This window comes from Sinocyclocheilus anshuiensis, unplaced genomic scaffold (genome assembly GCF_001515605.1).
Source record: "Sinocyclocheilus anshuiensis isolate Anshui unplaced genomic scaffold, SAMN03320099.WGS_v1.1 scaffold393, whole genome shotgun sequence".
NCBI classification, from domain to species: Eukaryota; Metazoa; Chordata; class Actinopteri; order Cypriniformes; family Cyprinidae; genus Sinocyclocheilus; species Sinocyclocheilus anshuiensis.
The window spans coordinates 1,856,782-1,870,853 of record NW_015536501.1 but is presented as its reverse complement, the minus strand read 5'-3'; the positions used below and the strand labels follow the sequence as shown (position 1 = coordinate 1,870,853).

The following is a 14,072-nucleotide window of genomic DNA, read 5'->3' as shown; positions in this document are numbered from 1 at the left end:
CCCTTAAGCTTAAAAAAAAAAAAAAAAAAAAAATCTAAATAGTGAAAGCGATTAGCAAGAGTGTCACTCTCTAATCTAATAAAAATGCTGGTGCAAAAAATGCAAAATGGCAGCTACTCATTAAACTCCGATCACTTCCAAGTAGGGATTCAGGGCTCTACAGTGCGACCATTTCAGTCGCATTTGCAATGTAAAAAAAAGTTAGAAAATAAATAGCCTATTAAGTCTAAATATTTAAGTATTTGGCGCTGTGATGAACATCATAGCAAATACACAAATCTGAATGGCTGTCATTTAAACGCGATTCAGAAACAAAGTATGCAGCTGCTTTGTTTACAGGGTTTCTGGGGTAACGGCTGCATTTAAATGAATTATTATTATTATTATTATTATTATTTCTGCAGTTTAGCACCATCTGCTGTCAGAGAGTGAAAGTGCGCTTTCATCCAGAGCGTCTCTCACGCGTTCCGCCATGTGCTTCTCGTCCGCTCTTATTTACATCAGAGTGCGCACGAGTCTTTCACGCAGCATACAGCGAGCGGTGTTGTGCATTTTGACCAGTTGCTGGGAAAAGTATTCTTAAAATGCATTCAAAATTCTGAATAACTTGTAATATATAATTATTCACGGTATTTAGAAGAGCCCACGATAACAATATCGTGCATATTCACTACCGTGATATATTGCATTACCGAATACCGGCACAAGTCTACTTCCAAGCTGTAAACACACAAAAAACAAACTTTGCTTTCTTACTGCTAAAAGTAATAATAATCAAGGTGGCAGATGTGGCTTCCATGATGACTGTCATTTTATGCAAAGTGCAAGATGATGCAACTTTCCTTTCTGCCTAATGTGACGGTCTTCAAACAGGTTATTTGCCATCTGTCATGTAACACAAACCTTTCATCCAAAGGCCCACATGTCGCAACTAGCTGCCGCTACACCTTATTTAAATTATGCAATATCAACTTAAGGTTAATTTTCCCTGGTCCAAGAATTGGCATTCTGAATGTATTACTTCTTCATCTGGATGCCAAAACATCTACTGCTCTGCGGGAAAATCCCATGGTGGAGCAACTTGGAGCAGAAGATAGCTCTTTTGGAAGCTGTGGTTCGTTCTTCAAACCGTCATCTCACAATGACAAACAGGCAGGCTTGGCAAACTGCCATGCACACAAGGAAGGTCACAAGCTTAATTCGAAAAGCAGCAAACATCTCCGGCTGCATATTGACAAGTGTGTGGCTCTTAAACCAGTCATTCAAACTCTCCGAGAGTCAACAGGATGTTCAGTATCGCAAGATCTAACCTGCCGGATCTGATTGATAAAACTGGTAGTAAGAAAAGAGCCAAAGAGCCATGTCACACGACTAAAATAAACAGCAATTACAGGGCAAAAACACATTCAAAGATACAGCCCGAGTCTGCCTGGGAAAATAACTGTACGGCAGACCACAGTGTGTAAAAACCCACAAGGGCCCTCTGCCAAAACTGGACAAAGGACGAGAGATTGCGGCAGAGAGACAAAAGAGAAAAACAGCCCGAAATGATTAGAGAACTACACAGCAGGGTGACCGACCAAGAGACAATGATAATGTGAGAGAACGCCTGCAGGCACAGCATATAATAGAGCCATTCTAGATGCTTATGTGGACCAGGCCCAAATGGAGCTGTTTGGAGATGAATCAACCCAAAACACAGTAGGGATGTTCATTTTGGTCATCTGGACTGCTTGAGTACCCCACAGATAAATACGTAGAAATGTTTTTATTGAATATAAAAAATATGAATCAAGTGCATGTCATAATACTTTAACACTATAGCTCAAACATTGAATAGTACATTTTTAACTAGATTTAGATGCATTTTGGTGTGAAAAGAATGGTAAGGCTTAAGGTTTAATTCATTAAAATTAGTTAATGCCTTAAAGGGTTAGTTCACCCAAAAATGAAAATTCTGTCATTAATTACTCTCCCTGTTGTTCGAAACCCGTAAGACCTTCGTTCATCTTCGGAACACAATTTAAGATATTTTTGATGAAATATGAGGGCTCTCTGACCCTCCCATAGACAGCAAGGTAACTACCACGTTCAAGGTCCAGAAAAGTACCAAGATGATCGACAAAGTAGTCCGTGAGACATCAGTGGTTCAACTGTAAAGTTACGAAGCTCCGGGAATACTTTTTTGCGCAAAGAAAACAAAAATAACGACTTTATTCCACATTTTCGTCTCTGCTGTGTCACTTTGGATGTGGTAGTTACCTTGCTGTCTATGGGAGGGTCAGAGAGCCCTCAGATTTAATCAAAAATATCTTAAATTGTGTTCCGAAGATGAACAAAGGTCTTACGGGTTTGGAACAACACGAGGGTGAGTAATTAATGACAGAATTTTCATTTTTGGGTGAACTAACCCTTTAAGTATCACAAACTAAGAATAAACAAGGCTTTTTAACAGCATTTATAAATCTACATTAAATGTTACTTTATAAATATACTATTGTTCATTGTTAATTCATGTACCTCATGATAAAGGTATTAGTATACTACCATTCAAAGGTTTTTAAAAGAAGTCACTTCTCCTCACCAAAGCTGCATTTACTTGATAAAAAATACAGTAAAACAGTAATATTGTGAAAAGTTATCACCATTTAAAAGAACTCTTCTCTACAGGAATAGCCTATATTTTAAAATGTAATTTATTCCTTTGATGTGAAGCTGAATTTTTAGCATCATTACTCCAGTCTTCAGTGTCACATGATCCTTCAGAAATCATTCTAATATTCTAATTTACTGTTCAAGAAACATTTCTGATTATTATCAATGCTGAAAACAATCTTGTTTCGTAATATTTGTGTGGAAACAGTAATACATTTTTTCATAGTGTTCAGCATTTATTTGAAATAGGAATCTTTGTAACAAAGATCTCTCTCATTTCGCTCCACATCTAAAATAGATGGCTTTCACTAACTTTGTTGAAATGCATTATGTTATTGCCTTCTCCACATTTATGCGATGTTGCCATAGAATTTGGCAAGAAGAAAACAGGCGGGTTTGGAAACAACAAATCTCCGGAGCCTCTCCCAGCGGTCCACGCAGCAATGGGAAGAGACAAGCAGCCTTCAAATTTAAAAACTGGCTTTGGTCTACACTCAAAGACCGGCCCGCCTCCACAATCCAGCCTTTATTTTTGCCACATCTATGCCTGGACTGCACATGAGCAACACAGTGCAACACATATACAAGTTCAAAGAAGACCTTAAATTCACACCAAGTACATTATAATGTTTTGACTGAATGAGAATGTAAAAATGAAGCTGGTAAAAGACACTGCACACTTTAAAACTAGTATTACCAGGTCATTTTATTCACTGACCCCAGTCACTCTGCATTTTCTAAAAGTGTCCCTCAAGCTACGTGATTTGAGCATCCCTTGTGTAGGGACAGACAGAGGGCGAGTGGGGTGGAAATAATGACATTGACTGGCCAATTAATTCTCCAAATCCCAGAGCAATTAACAGAGGCTGGTGGATCAAAGAACTGTCAATTAATGCAATGCTAGTGCACACATGCGAACGTATGCATAAACTCACTCACACACAAACACATCTGGGCACAGATGGTCTGACTCGCTAGCAAAGGACACGCATCGATATGTTTCACTCTCATTACACACAAGGCCCAAACATGCATCTAAATACACTAAAAATGAAACCTAAACTGTTAATGGCCATTGATCAATCAGAGCTCCCCAGCCTCGGGTCAGGAAGAGGACGGGTGTAATTATCCAAACATATCAGTGAATAATCTGTTAGGAGCTTTTTTTTTGCTGTGTTTGAATGGAAATCATCTATTCCCTTCTTTAATTCATCCTTTAATTTCATTTTCCCAGTCGCCAAGCAAACACGGGATATCTTCGGCGTTCCCATGGCAACCGCAGTTGCTAGGCAACACAAAACTCTCAAACATCCATTCCAGAACTCTTGACAGATGGAACGAGAGAGAGAGAAAGGGAGATGTGAATGAGGGAGGAGGAGGGGTGGACAGGCAGAACACAAATGAAGAAAGCAGGAGGAGAGCAGATAGAGGAATAACATCATAACAGATCAGGAGATCCATAGGAGCTGTGAACGCCTCCCTCGGGCATCAAAGCCATGAGACGCATGCAGCAGAATAAACTGCAGCCGACCGGCTCAAAGAGATGGTGGAGATACGAGGATGGTTTTACGATGCATGTGCTCGGGGACGGTGTGTGCTGTGTTCTTTGACAGCTCTGGCCTGTCATCGTGAAACCATTACTGACGATAAAGAGGGAGGCGGGGCCTGCATGATAAGTGATGGTTTGGGCCAGGAAATTAAGAGACTGCTCATCTGGTTGTGTTTCATAAACAAGTACACTGACACACAGCAGAGCAATCATGGCTATTGGCGGTATTTGGCCTGATGGGACAAATGAAGAGGCGCGATCGTACATCTGAACTAACATTAAATATTCATGACTTTCCTGTGAAATGCATAAGAGTGGTTTAAATGATTAGTCCATCCAAAAATTAAAACTGTGTTATCACTTACTCACCCCTCAAGTTGTTTCAAACCTGTTTGCCTTTCTTTCGAAGCACATTAAAGGAGAGCTTTGCAGAATGTTCAATCCACTTTCATACATCAAAAGCATATAGTGACCACTAGCTGTCAAGCTCCAAAAAGGACACAACATTTTTTTTTTAAATGTATTATACCTTTTGCACTATATACACAAGCCTTCTATAGCTATACAATAGATTTGCGTGATAAACAGACAGACATTACAGACACTATTCACAGAAAATATCTTTCATTAGTGCAAGCAAGTGCATTATTTATAGGGCTGGGATAATAAATCGATGCTTCGTGAATCGAGAAATGATTCTGCATCGATTCTGATATTTTCTGAAGGCATCGCGATTCTCTGAGCTAATTCTGAGCTTAGTTTTTAACAGCAGATGGCACTGCATGCTTTAGAAATAGCCGTTGTGATGAGTGGGGGCGGGGCCGAGAGCCGTGAGAATGGAGCGAGACCGGTGGAGCAAGTGATAATGCACGACACCTGCGCCACTCACCGGTCACGAGTCCCACGGAGGACATTCAAACAAAACATTCAAACAAAACTTTAATAATAAAATAAACAAAATAACGCGACAGCCCCTCACGGACGACTGTCGCGTACAAACAGAACCAAAACACAAAATAAAATCTAGGCCTGGTCCTCTCTCGTCTTGCACTGTCGTCACTTCTCTTTTTATCCTTCCGGAGCTCCTCCGTGGGACTCGAGACCGGTGAGTGGTGCAGGTGTCGCTCATTAGCAATTACTCCACCGGCCTCGCTCCGTTCCCACGGCTCTCGGCACCGCCCCCACTTGTCACAGCCGTATTCTGCTTGCTTCCACTTCCTTACACGCGCACTACTTGAACCTAAAATAATCATTCATAAAGTTCGAAAAGTTTGAAGCGAATTACAAGGATGTTCACAGTGGGCTGTGTTTACATTAATCTCGCATCATAAAAGCTGATGTGCAAGTACATTTAACCACTTACATTACTCATCCGAACTCACAAGCGCTCTTCTTCATGAGCATTTGAGTGTGCAGTTAAAAACTAGCCTAGAGCGCCATCTGCTGTTAAAAACTAAGCTCAGAATCGATTTATTGTCCCAGCCCTAATTACTTAAGGGCAAGATTTTAATTAAAAAATGCCCAAGTATTAAATAAAGAAAATAAATAATATTAATAAAACATACATATATATGTATATATAGAATGTTTATGATGAGATATATAATATTTAAATTTAAATAAAACATTAAAAAAACGAATTAATTGGACAAATGAATTGGAAATTAAAATTAATATAATAATTTTAATTTATTTCAATATATTAATTCTGATTTAATGGAAAACAGCAGCTGGGAGATTCTCCAAAACATTTACTTTGGTGCCCCATGGAAGAAAAAGGGTCAAATGTGACCCTGGACCACAAAACCAGTCATAAGTAGCACGGGTATTTTTGTAGCAATAGCCAACAATACATTGTATGGGTCAAAATTATCAATTTTTCTTTCATGCCAAAAATCATTACGATATTAAGTAAAGATCATGTTCCATGAAGATATTTTGCAAATTTCCTACCATTAATATATCAAAACTTAATTTTTGATTAGTAATATGCATTGTTAAGAACTTCAATCAGACAACTTTAAAGGCGATTTTCTCAATATTTAGATTTTTTTGCCCCCTCAGATTCCAGATTTATTCCACACAAATTAGTTGTATCTCGGCCATATGATGTTTATACATCATATGATGTATAAATCTCAATTTCACAAAATTGACCCTTATGATTGGTTTTGTGGTCCAGAGTCACAAATGGCTTTTTTGAATAATATGAGGAGGAGTAAATGATGAAGAGAATGAAGAATGTTCACTTTTCAGTGAACTACTCCTTGAACATCCCCATCTACATCTCTGGTCTCCTTGTTAATGTTTGAGCAGTAGCACTGCAGCAACATAACATTTCATTTCTGTGCAGGGTTCAAGACCTTGTTCCAAAAATTCCGCTGGCCGCAATAAAATGAAATTGATGTCACCTGCCACAAAGTGAAGCATGCTAACAAGAAAAAGAGCAAAAGAAGAAGAAAGGGAGTGCAAACGAGAGAATTGCACTGCAGTGCAGCCTCTGTATCATAGACCGACATCGCAGACCAATAAATTATGTGTCATGGAGAGGGGGGATGGAGAGACATCATTATCAGCCCAAAACTTGCTGTCAAACTGTCTCGTTTCTGCGCAGATACATGCAAACAAGCGTGCATGCAGCGGTTCACCAATGTCGTTCGGCTAAACAGGGCTATTCATCTTCACCCTGAGCTGCCCTGCGTTATTTATTAGTCAGTCGTGACTTCCCAGACAGGACGAAGACTTAAATAAAAGGCATCAATGCAACAAGCTTATCGATCTGCAGAGCATGCAAGATCTTGCGTGTAGGTCATGGAAGAGTTTGGGCAAAATGGCTTTAGTTTAACCTGTGAGGGTAGAGAGAGAACAATGGTAGCTGTGAAATGCTACGCTTGTCTGGCACAATAAAAGGAGGAACATGAAGCTTTTTCTCACATTGCGCCAGACAGTTATTGGTCACATGGCTCAGAAGGACTGTTAACCATTTCAAAGCTTTCAATGCTGGGAAAAATAAATAAAAAATGATCAATGTTGACCTAGGTATTAAACTTCGGCACATGATACTTTTAACCGTGTGGACTTCGGAGGAGAAAAAATAATCACTGACCTCACATCCTCTAGCTCCATATTTCAATATTTATGAATGCTTCTCATATTATAACATGTATAGACAGCATTATCTAGACCATTCCAGATGTTCCAGTAAATCGAGTTCTTCCGCCAATAAAGTCAGGCATCAAACACTCAGTTTTTCCATGCGAACGACTTCATAGCTGTGACTGTCAAGACTTCATGGCTGTGACTGTCAAACCAAATTATATCAGTGGAGGAGGATGGCATTTTCCTCTGTCATTCTGGGCCGACAGACACCACTGAGCCTGAGCTTTTCATCCTTGTGTTGCTCTCTACATCTCCTGCTAAGCAAGACTCGTTTCTATTAATTTCTCATGCAATTTTAATGGTAAAAAGCTACTTGTTGATCCCTATTAGGTCTCATATGATCACAGCGAGTGTAGGGTCTTCACAGTGGGAAGCATGAAGAAGTTTTTGCAATAAATCAAGAAGGCCTACTAAAAAGAAACTAAACATATGAGAAACCATGCAACATTAGCTTTCTTTTTATAGAACATTACGATCATATGCACGTCATCAAAAAGAGCAAAAATAGATCAATAGGTCGCAGCTATCACGACCTAAAAGAACTAGCCCAGAAAAGGCCAGCAGTAATGTATATCGTTACATCATGCAACATTATTTGGTTCATCAAATAAACATGAAATGCCACAGCAATGAGGGTTAAAAGACAGAAGGGAAGCATTTGATTATGCAACAGTCCCCTGAGTCATTATCTCCTTCCACTGGTCAGATGCAAAACCGAGACATTTGTCATTCAAATTCAGCATGTGAACTAGCGGCACCGCAGCAGCGAACTTCGGTTTCCTGCTTCACGTCTCTCTTTAGAGAAGACCCGAAATATTTGCAAGCTTCAGATATTTGCATTAGTGAAAATCCTTCTTTCACTTAATTAATGTACTTGTTGTTTAGACCCATCAACATGTCACATGCATAGCGGCTTGGTTTCCCTGTTAAGATCACAAACAGGTTTCTCACTCAAATAGGCCACTTGTTTATATGTGCATAACAGTTTGTAACAGTGACTCATCTTATACTACAGTAACACTTTTGTAACAACACTGACAGTCTAAAACATGCAGCCTATGAAAACATAAATAAGAACACTTAAATATGACCACTTGCTACTATTTTCTGCATTTTAGAATAGATTCTTAAATACAAGGGGTGCATCCTGGAATGCTTTTCAAACAGTACTGAAGAAGTTGACATGCACATAAGACACTTGTCGACTGCTTTTCCTTCACTTTTTCCATCTGATCCAACACCAGCCATACTTATATGGGATCAATAAAAGACCTGTATTATAGTGTCTTTAAACAGGTGATCTAGGTAGTTCAGTGCACAATGGCCTACAACTAGGCTTGCTGTGTGCGATAGACGGTGTTTTCGGTTATACCGGTGTTAAGCCGCAACACCGGTTACGTCATTTGCCTACCGCGGCACCGTCGTTTTGATTTTTTTATAGTAACAAAAATCATTTAGCCTAGTTCAGTTAGAGGACAGACACTTTTAAAAACTAAACGCTCAATGCAGCGTGCCGAACCGTGCGCGATGACAGTGCACCACAGAGCAGGAGTCCGATTTTATTCATCACATGAGGAGAGTGAGTCGAGCTGACTGACAAGAGTGAGGTGAGAAAGACAAGACTATGGCAGAAGATTGTTTAGAAAGGAAATGCCAAGGCGCCTGTTTGGTAATATTTTAGATTTTGAAAAGCCTATTGACTGGAAGTTTTTTTAAACATTCGTTTCTTATTTATTTGGTTCCACAGTGTTTCTGGTTTGCTGATTACTTTATTTAAACTTTGTGTATTTTATTTATTTTATTTTGCATCAAGGTGTATATGCCGTGCCTCCAAGCTTTCTTATTCGTTTTGCTAATAAACGTTCTATGTTTCTTATTTATTTGGTTCCACAGTGTTTCTGGTTTGCTGATTACTTTATTTAAACTTTGTGTAGCCTAAGTAATTTGTTATTTTATTAGGCATATATAGTGTATTTTTATTCGTTTTGTTAATAAAAGTTCAGAGTTTGACATTGTTGCTTGAATTGAATCAATGCCGAATTGCCGCTAATTTGAAAGTGAAAGTAAAACGCGAACAACGCTTTTTCAAGCTATTTGAAAGCCAAGAAATCCGGGGAAAAGAGGGAAAACTCAAAACTCACAATTCCTTGACGCCGAATTGCGGCAATTCAATTGCCGCTACCAAGCTTTCTTATTTGTTTTGCTAATAAAAGTTCTATGTTTAATAGAACAATTTAGAACGAATTAGCTACGCTAATTTGAAAGTGAAAGTAAAATGCGCACGGCATTTTTACAAGCCATTTGAAAGCGAAGAAAAGAGGGAAACTCAAACGAACTAACACCTCCCCCACCCCACCCCAACTGTGATACCGTATTACCGGTGTTGTCACACGGCGATTGACCGGTGAGAAAATTTCCTCACCGTCACAACCCTACCTACAACTACTCTAAGAACTTTAGAAAACAAACCATTAACAGAAGTCTGGTCCATTTCCATCTTCTAATACTTTAATAATTTAACACATTTGCATGTCTACTAGGGATGTAACGAGCCGGTTGAAAATCGATTAAAATATGTGACGATTCAAATCGGTTGAGATGCTAAACAAATCGCGATTCATCTAGGGGTAGGAGTTTATATGAATGTATGTCTGAGGGGAACTTACTGTCTTTAGAAAAGTTTAGATGGTATTTTTTCTTTTCATCTTGCCTCTGTATAATGCATATTAAAGTTCGTAAGTTCAGCGCTGCTTTGTTTACAGCGGAAACCAGGAAAAAAGAGAGTGAATCTGCATCTCTTTCAGCTTTGCTGTTTCATGCAGATATTTTTATTTATAGTTTCACAAAACTGAAGTCAAACCATTCTGTTTTTGCTTCAAATTTCGAAACTATACAATCTAATTTAGTTTAAAAACTGCTCATGTTGCATGTATGCAGCATCTTTGTTTGGATCAAGATTAAAATGCAGTGGTTGCCTCTCATTTTAAAAGGAAAGAGCACAGACAAAGCCTTATTTTGTTTATATGAAGATATTTATTTTATTTGTGTTACTTATTTATTTGATTTGGGGCTTGTTTTAAAATTTCAATTTAGTTTTGTTATTTACATTTACATTATATTTAAATTTTGTAATTTAGCAGACGCTTTTATCCAAAGCGATTTACAAATGAGGACAATAGAAGCAATCAAAACCAACAAAAGAGCAGTAATATGCAAGTGCTATATTAGTATATTATTATAGTATTATATTTCAATTTCACAAAGAAATGTGCAGCATTTTGTCCAAGCAATAATAAAAGGACACATTTAATTTATAATTTGTCTTAAATCTAATTTTGTTAAAAAAATTATAATAACCGTGAATCGAATCGAACTGTGAAATTAAAATCGTGAATCGAATCGTGAGTTGAGTGAATCGTTACATCCCTAATGTCTACTGTTCTATGGTCTATTAATGGTCACATGACATGCAGATAAACAAATATTTTTATATTTTAACAAATATTTTTTTTTAATTGTATTTCTTTTTATTTTACATTTTTATGATTTAAAGGAATAGTATACCCAACATTTAACATTTATTCACTATCAGACCATTTAAGATGAGTTTGTTTCTTCAACCAAACAGATTTGGAGAAATTTAGCATTAAATCACTTGCTCAGCAATGGACCCTCTGCAGTGAATGGGTGCCGTCAGAACAAGAGTCCAAACATTAATGACGGTTTTGTTACTAACAAACACACAGCTTTTCACTTCACAAGATGTTAACTGATGGACTGGAGTCATGTGGATTACTTGTGATGTTTTTATCAGCTGTTTGGACTCTCATTCTGACACCCATTCACTGCAGAGGATCCATTGGTGAGCAAGTGATGTAATGCTAAATTTCTCCAAATCTGTTCTGATGAAAAAACAAACTCTTCTATATTGGACAGCCTGAGGGCAAGTACTTTTTTCAGCACATTTTAATTTTGGGGTGAAATTTTCCTTTAATTACTTACTAGTTTTTCCATCAACTCTCAAACCCCAGGTGGGGAAACCCTGTTCTAACAAATCTAACCATTTTGTTTGTTAAAACAGGTGATCAGAATCTCAGCTACCCTAACGAGGCACTATCAGCGTGTTATTGTGTATGTTTGCAAAAAAAAGTCAAGAATGAGAGAGAAACCACTGAAGCAGATCCTCACTTGGGACTTCAGACACAGAAGTAAGTAAAAATTCAAGTTAATCAAAATCTGGGGCTGGCTGCCGTGTTCCCATGGTGCCTTCACAGCTCACACTTCACACATTTCAGTAAACGCCTTTTCTCCAAAAGCACCAAGTGGAAAAAAGCATGCTTTCACTTAGGTACCTGAGGTTATTTGGGCATATGCATTCATCACACCACAACACAAGAGCATTTGTACGACACGCTGTCTGACAAAGAGTTTAACTGTTCAGGTGACTAATACAGAAAAGCAGACATAACGGCCAGTGGTTACAAAGAACAAAGAGCTGTCTTTGACTCGGCAGATAAGAAAAAAGGAAGAACAAGATCCTAGTTTAACTTCATGGTGATTATTAAAATGTCCTCCTCAAGGGTCTGTGGTGTTTTTTTTTAGAAGCTTATTTGAAGAATTACTCTGTTTGCATCCTCAATAATGGCCTTTTTACAAATCTGGAATGATGACAAAGAACTTCGGACCTTTTTACAAGGCAAATCTGGCTCAAAGCAACATGAAAGATTGAGAAAACTCACCAATCTTCTGGTTGAAGATTTTGTCAAAGGTCAGTTCATCCCTTTCTTCCAGGTACTTCTGCATGACACTCCGAATACTGCAAGAAAATGGGAAAAAATTACTTTAGTTCAAAACCCCACATCAGCTAAGACCCATCTAAGAACCATCCCTGAGAGAAAGGTAAGTGGACTTTTCAGCCAGCCTCCTGCGCAGGCCTTCCACCTCGATCCCGGCCTTAGTTTAGGTCTCTCCACAACCACCTGCTCAATTCTCCGCCCGTCGCTTCCCAATGGAGGGCACTGCCACACTGTCCTGGGAGAGGGTGTTAATGAGCAGCAAGGTTTGGGAGACTGAATCAATTAGCACCCCCTCCGAGGGCTCATTATCACCCAACCACAGGCCCACAGAGTCAGAGTGCAGGTCAGGGGAGATAGGAGTGTCCCCAAACATGCTCCTGCAGTCCTGGACCAGACACAGACACCCCTGTAGTGAGTGACCTGACACATTACGGAAAACACACAGGGCTGATATCAGGACTGCTAATATAAATAGGGCTGTGCGATGATGAAAACTCATTACATATTTATGGTAATTAAGTTGGCGATATAAAATTAAGCAATAATGTGAATATTATGAAGATGCAATGAAATGTATATTTAGTCGTTAAGTTATATCAGTGTGACAGTGTGCAAAAATTGCATAGAAAAGACAAACTGTCCATTTCAATTAATCAATTCATGGCTCTGATTCAACTATACGTTTGAATCATTATAAAAAAAAAAATGTCACTATACCATTTTAATAAGTTCAAAAGTTTAGGGATTTTTTTTTCTTAAATTTTTATTCTTAACACTTTTATTCAAAATGGATGCATAAAATTGATCAAAAGTGACAGCAAAGACATTTAGAATGTTACAAAAGATTTCTATTTCAAATACATGCTGTTTCGGGATTCATCAAAAAATTCTGAAAAAAAGTTTAATGGTTTCCACAAAAATATTAAGCAGCACAAAGGTTTCAACACTGATCATATTAAGAAATGTTTGCTGAGCAGTCAATCAGCATATCAGAATGATTTCTGAAGCATCATGTGACATTGAAGACAGGAGCAATGATGCTGAAAATTCAGCTTTGCATCACAGGAATAAATAACATTGTAAAATATATTCAAGTAGAAAATAGTTATTTTGAATTGAAATAATATTTCACAATATTCCCGTTTTTACTGCATTTTTAATCAAATAAATGCAGCCTTCGTGAGGATAAGAGACTTTAAAAACACTAAAAAAATCTTACTGACCCGAAACTTTAGAACTTATTATACAAAGGCAAATATTGCTATTGATTACCATGTTTTTGTTATATTGGTGCATATAAAATAAAATCATTAAATATTTCATCTAATTCTAGCATTAAAGGGTACGATTTCAATTTTTCCTTTCTCTTTGGAGTGTTACAAGCTCTTGGTGCATAAAGAAGATCTGTAAAGTTGCAAAGACTAAAGTCTCAAATCCAAAGAGATATTCTTTATAAAAGTTAAGACTTGTCCACGCCCTCCTAAAACGCCTCGTTTAAACACGCCCCCACATGTCTACGTCACTGTGTGGGAAGATTTGCATAACGCTGCCCAAATGTTCACGCAAAGAAAGAACGTGTAACTTTTATTCTTGCTGTAATATTGTTGTTGCCGCTGCCGCCATGTTGTGGAGATGCTGTGTTTCATTGTGAAAGCGAAACTCCTTTGTTTGGCCTTCCAAAAGAGGTCATACTGTTTCTATAAAGTGGGGCAGCTCCAACTTTGCAAGGACAGTCTGGCGCTTCTGACTCACAGCCTGTAAGTAAGTTTTTTATATATAAAGAATTTGCTACTGATGATTCAAATGCGAGTTTGAGCAGTGTAGATTAGTGCTTGTTGTTTGTCATTTCGCCGATCACAAATGCAGACATGGTTTTATGTTTACGCGGCACGATGCAACGCAACGCGTAAAAA

The 14,072-nt window shown here is 38.2% G+C and overlaps 1 protein-coding gene across 2 annotated transcripts in view; it reads right to left on the bottom strand.

The window, feature by feature from the left end:
• Window positions 1-14,072, bottom strand: part of grk3 (G protein-coupled receptor kinase 3) — a 54,418-nt gene that overhangs the window by 33,246 nt on the left and 7,100 nt on the right. For both annotated transcript variants that reach the window (XM_016487546.1, XM_016487536.1), the window contains exon 2: window positions 12,103-12,179. In XM_016487546.1, the coding sequence (XP_016343032.1) occupies window positions 12,103-12,179 (77 nt within the window). The remainder of the gene's footprint in view (window positions 1-12,102; window positions 12,180-14,072) is intronic.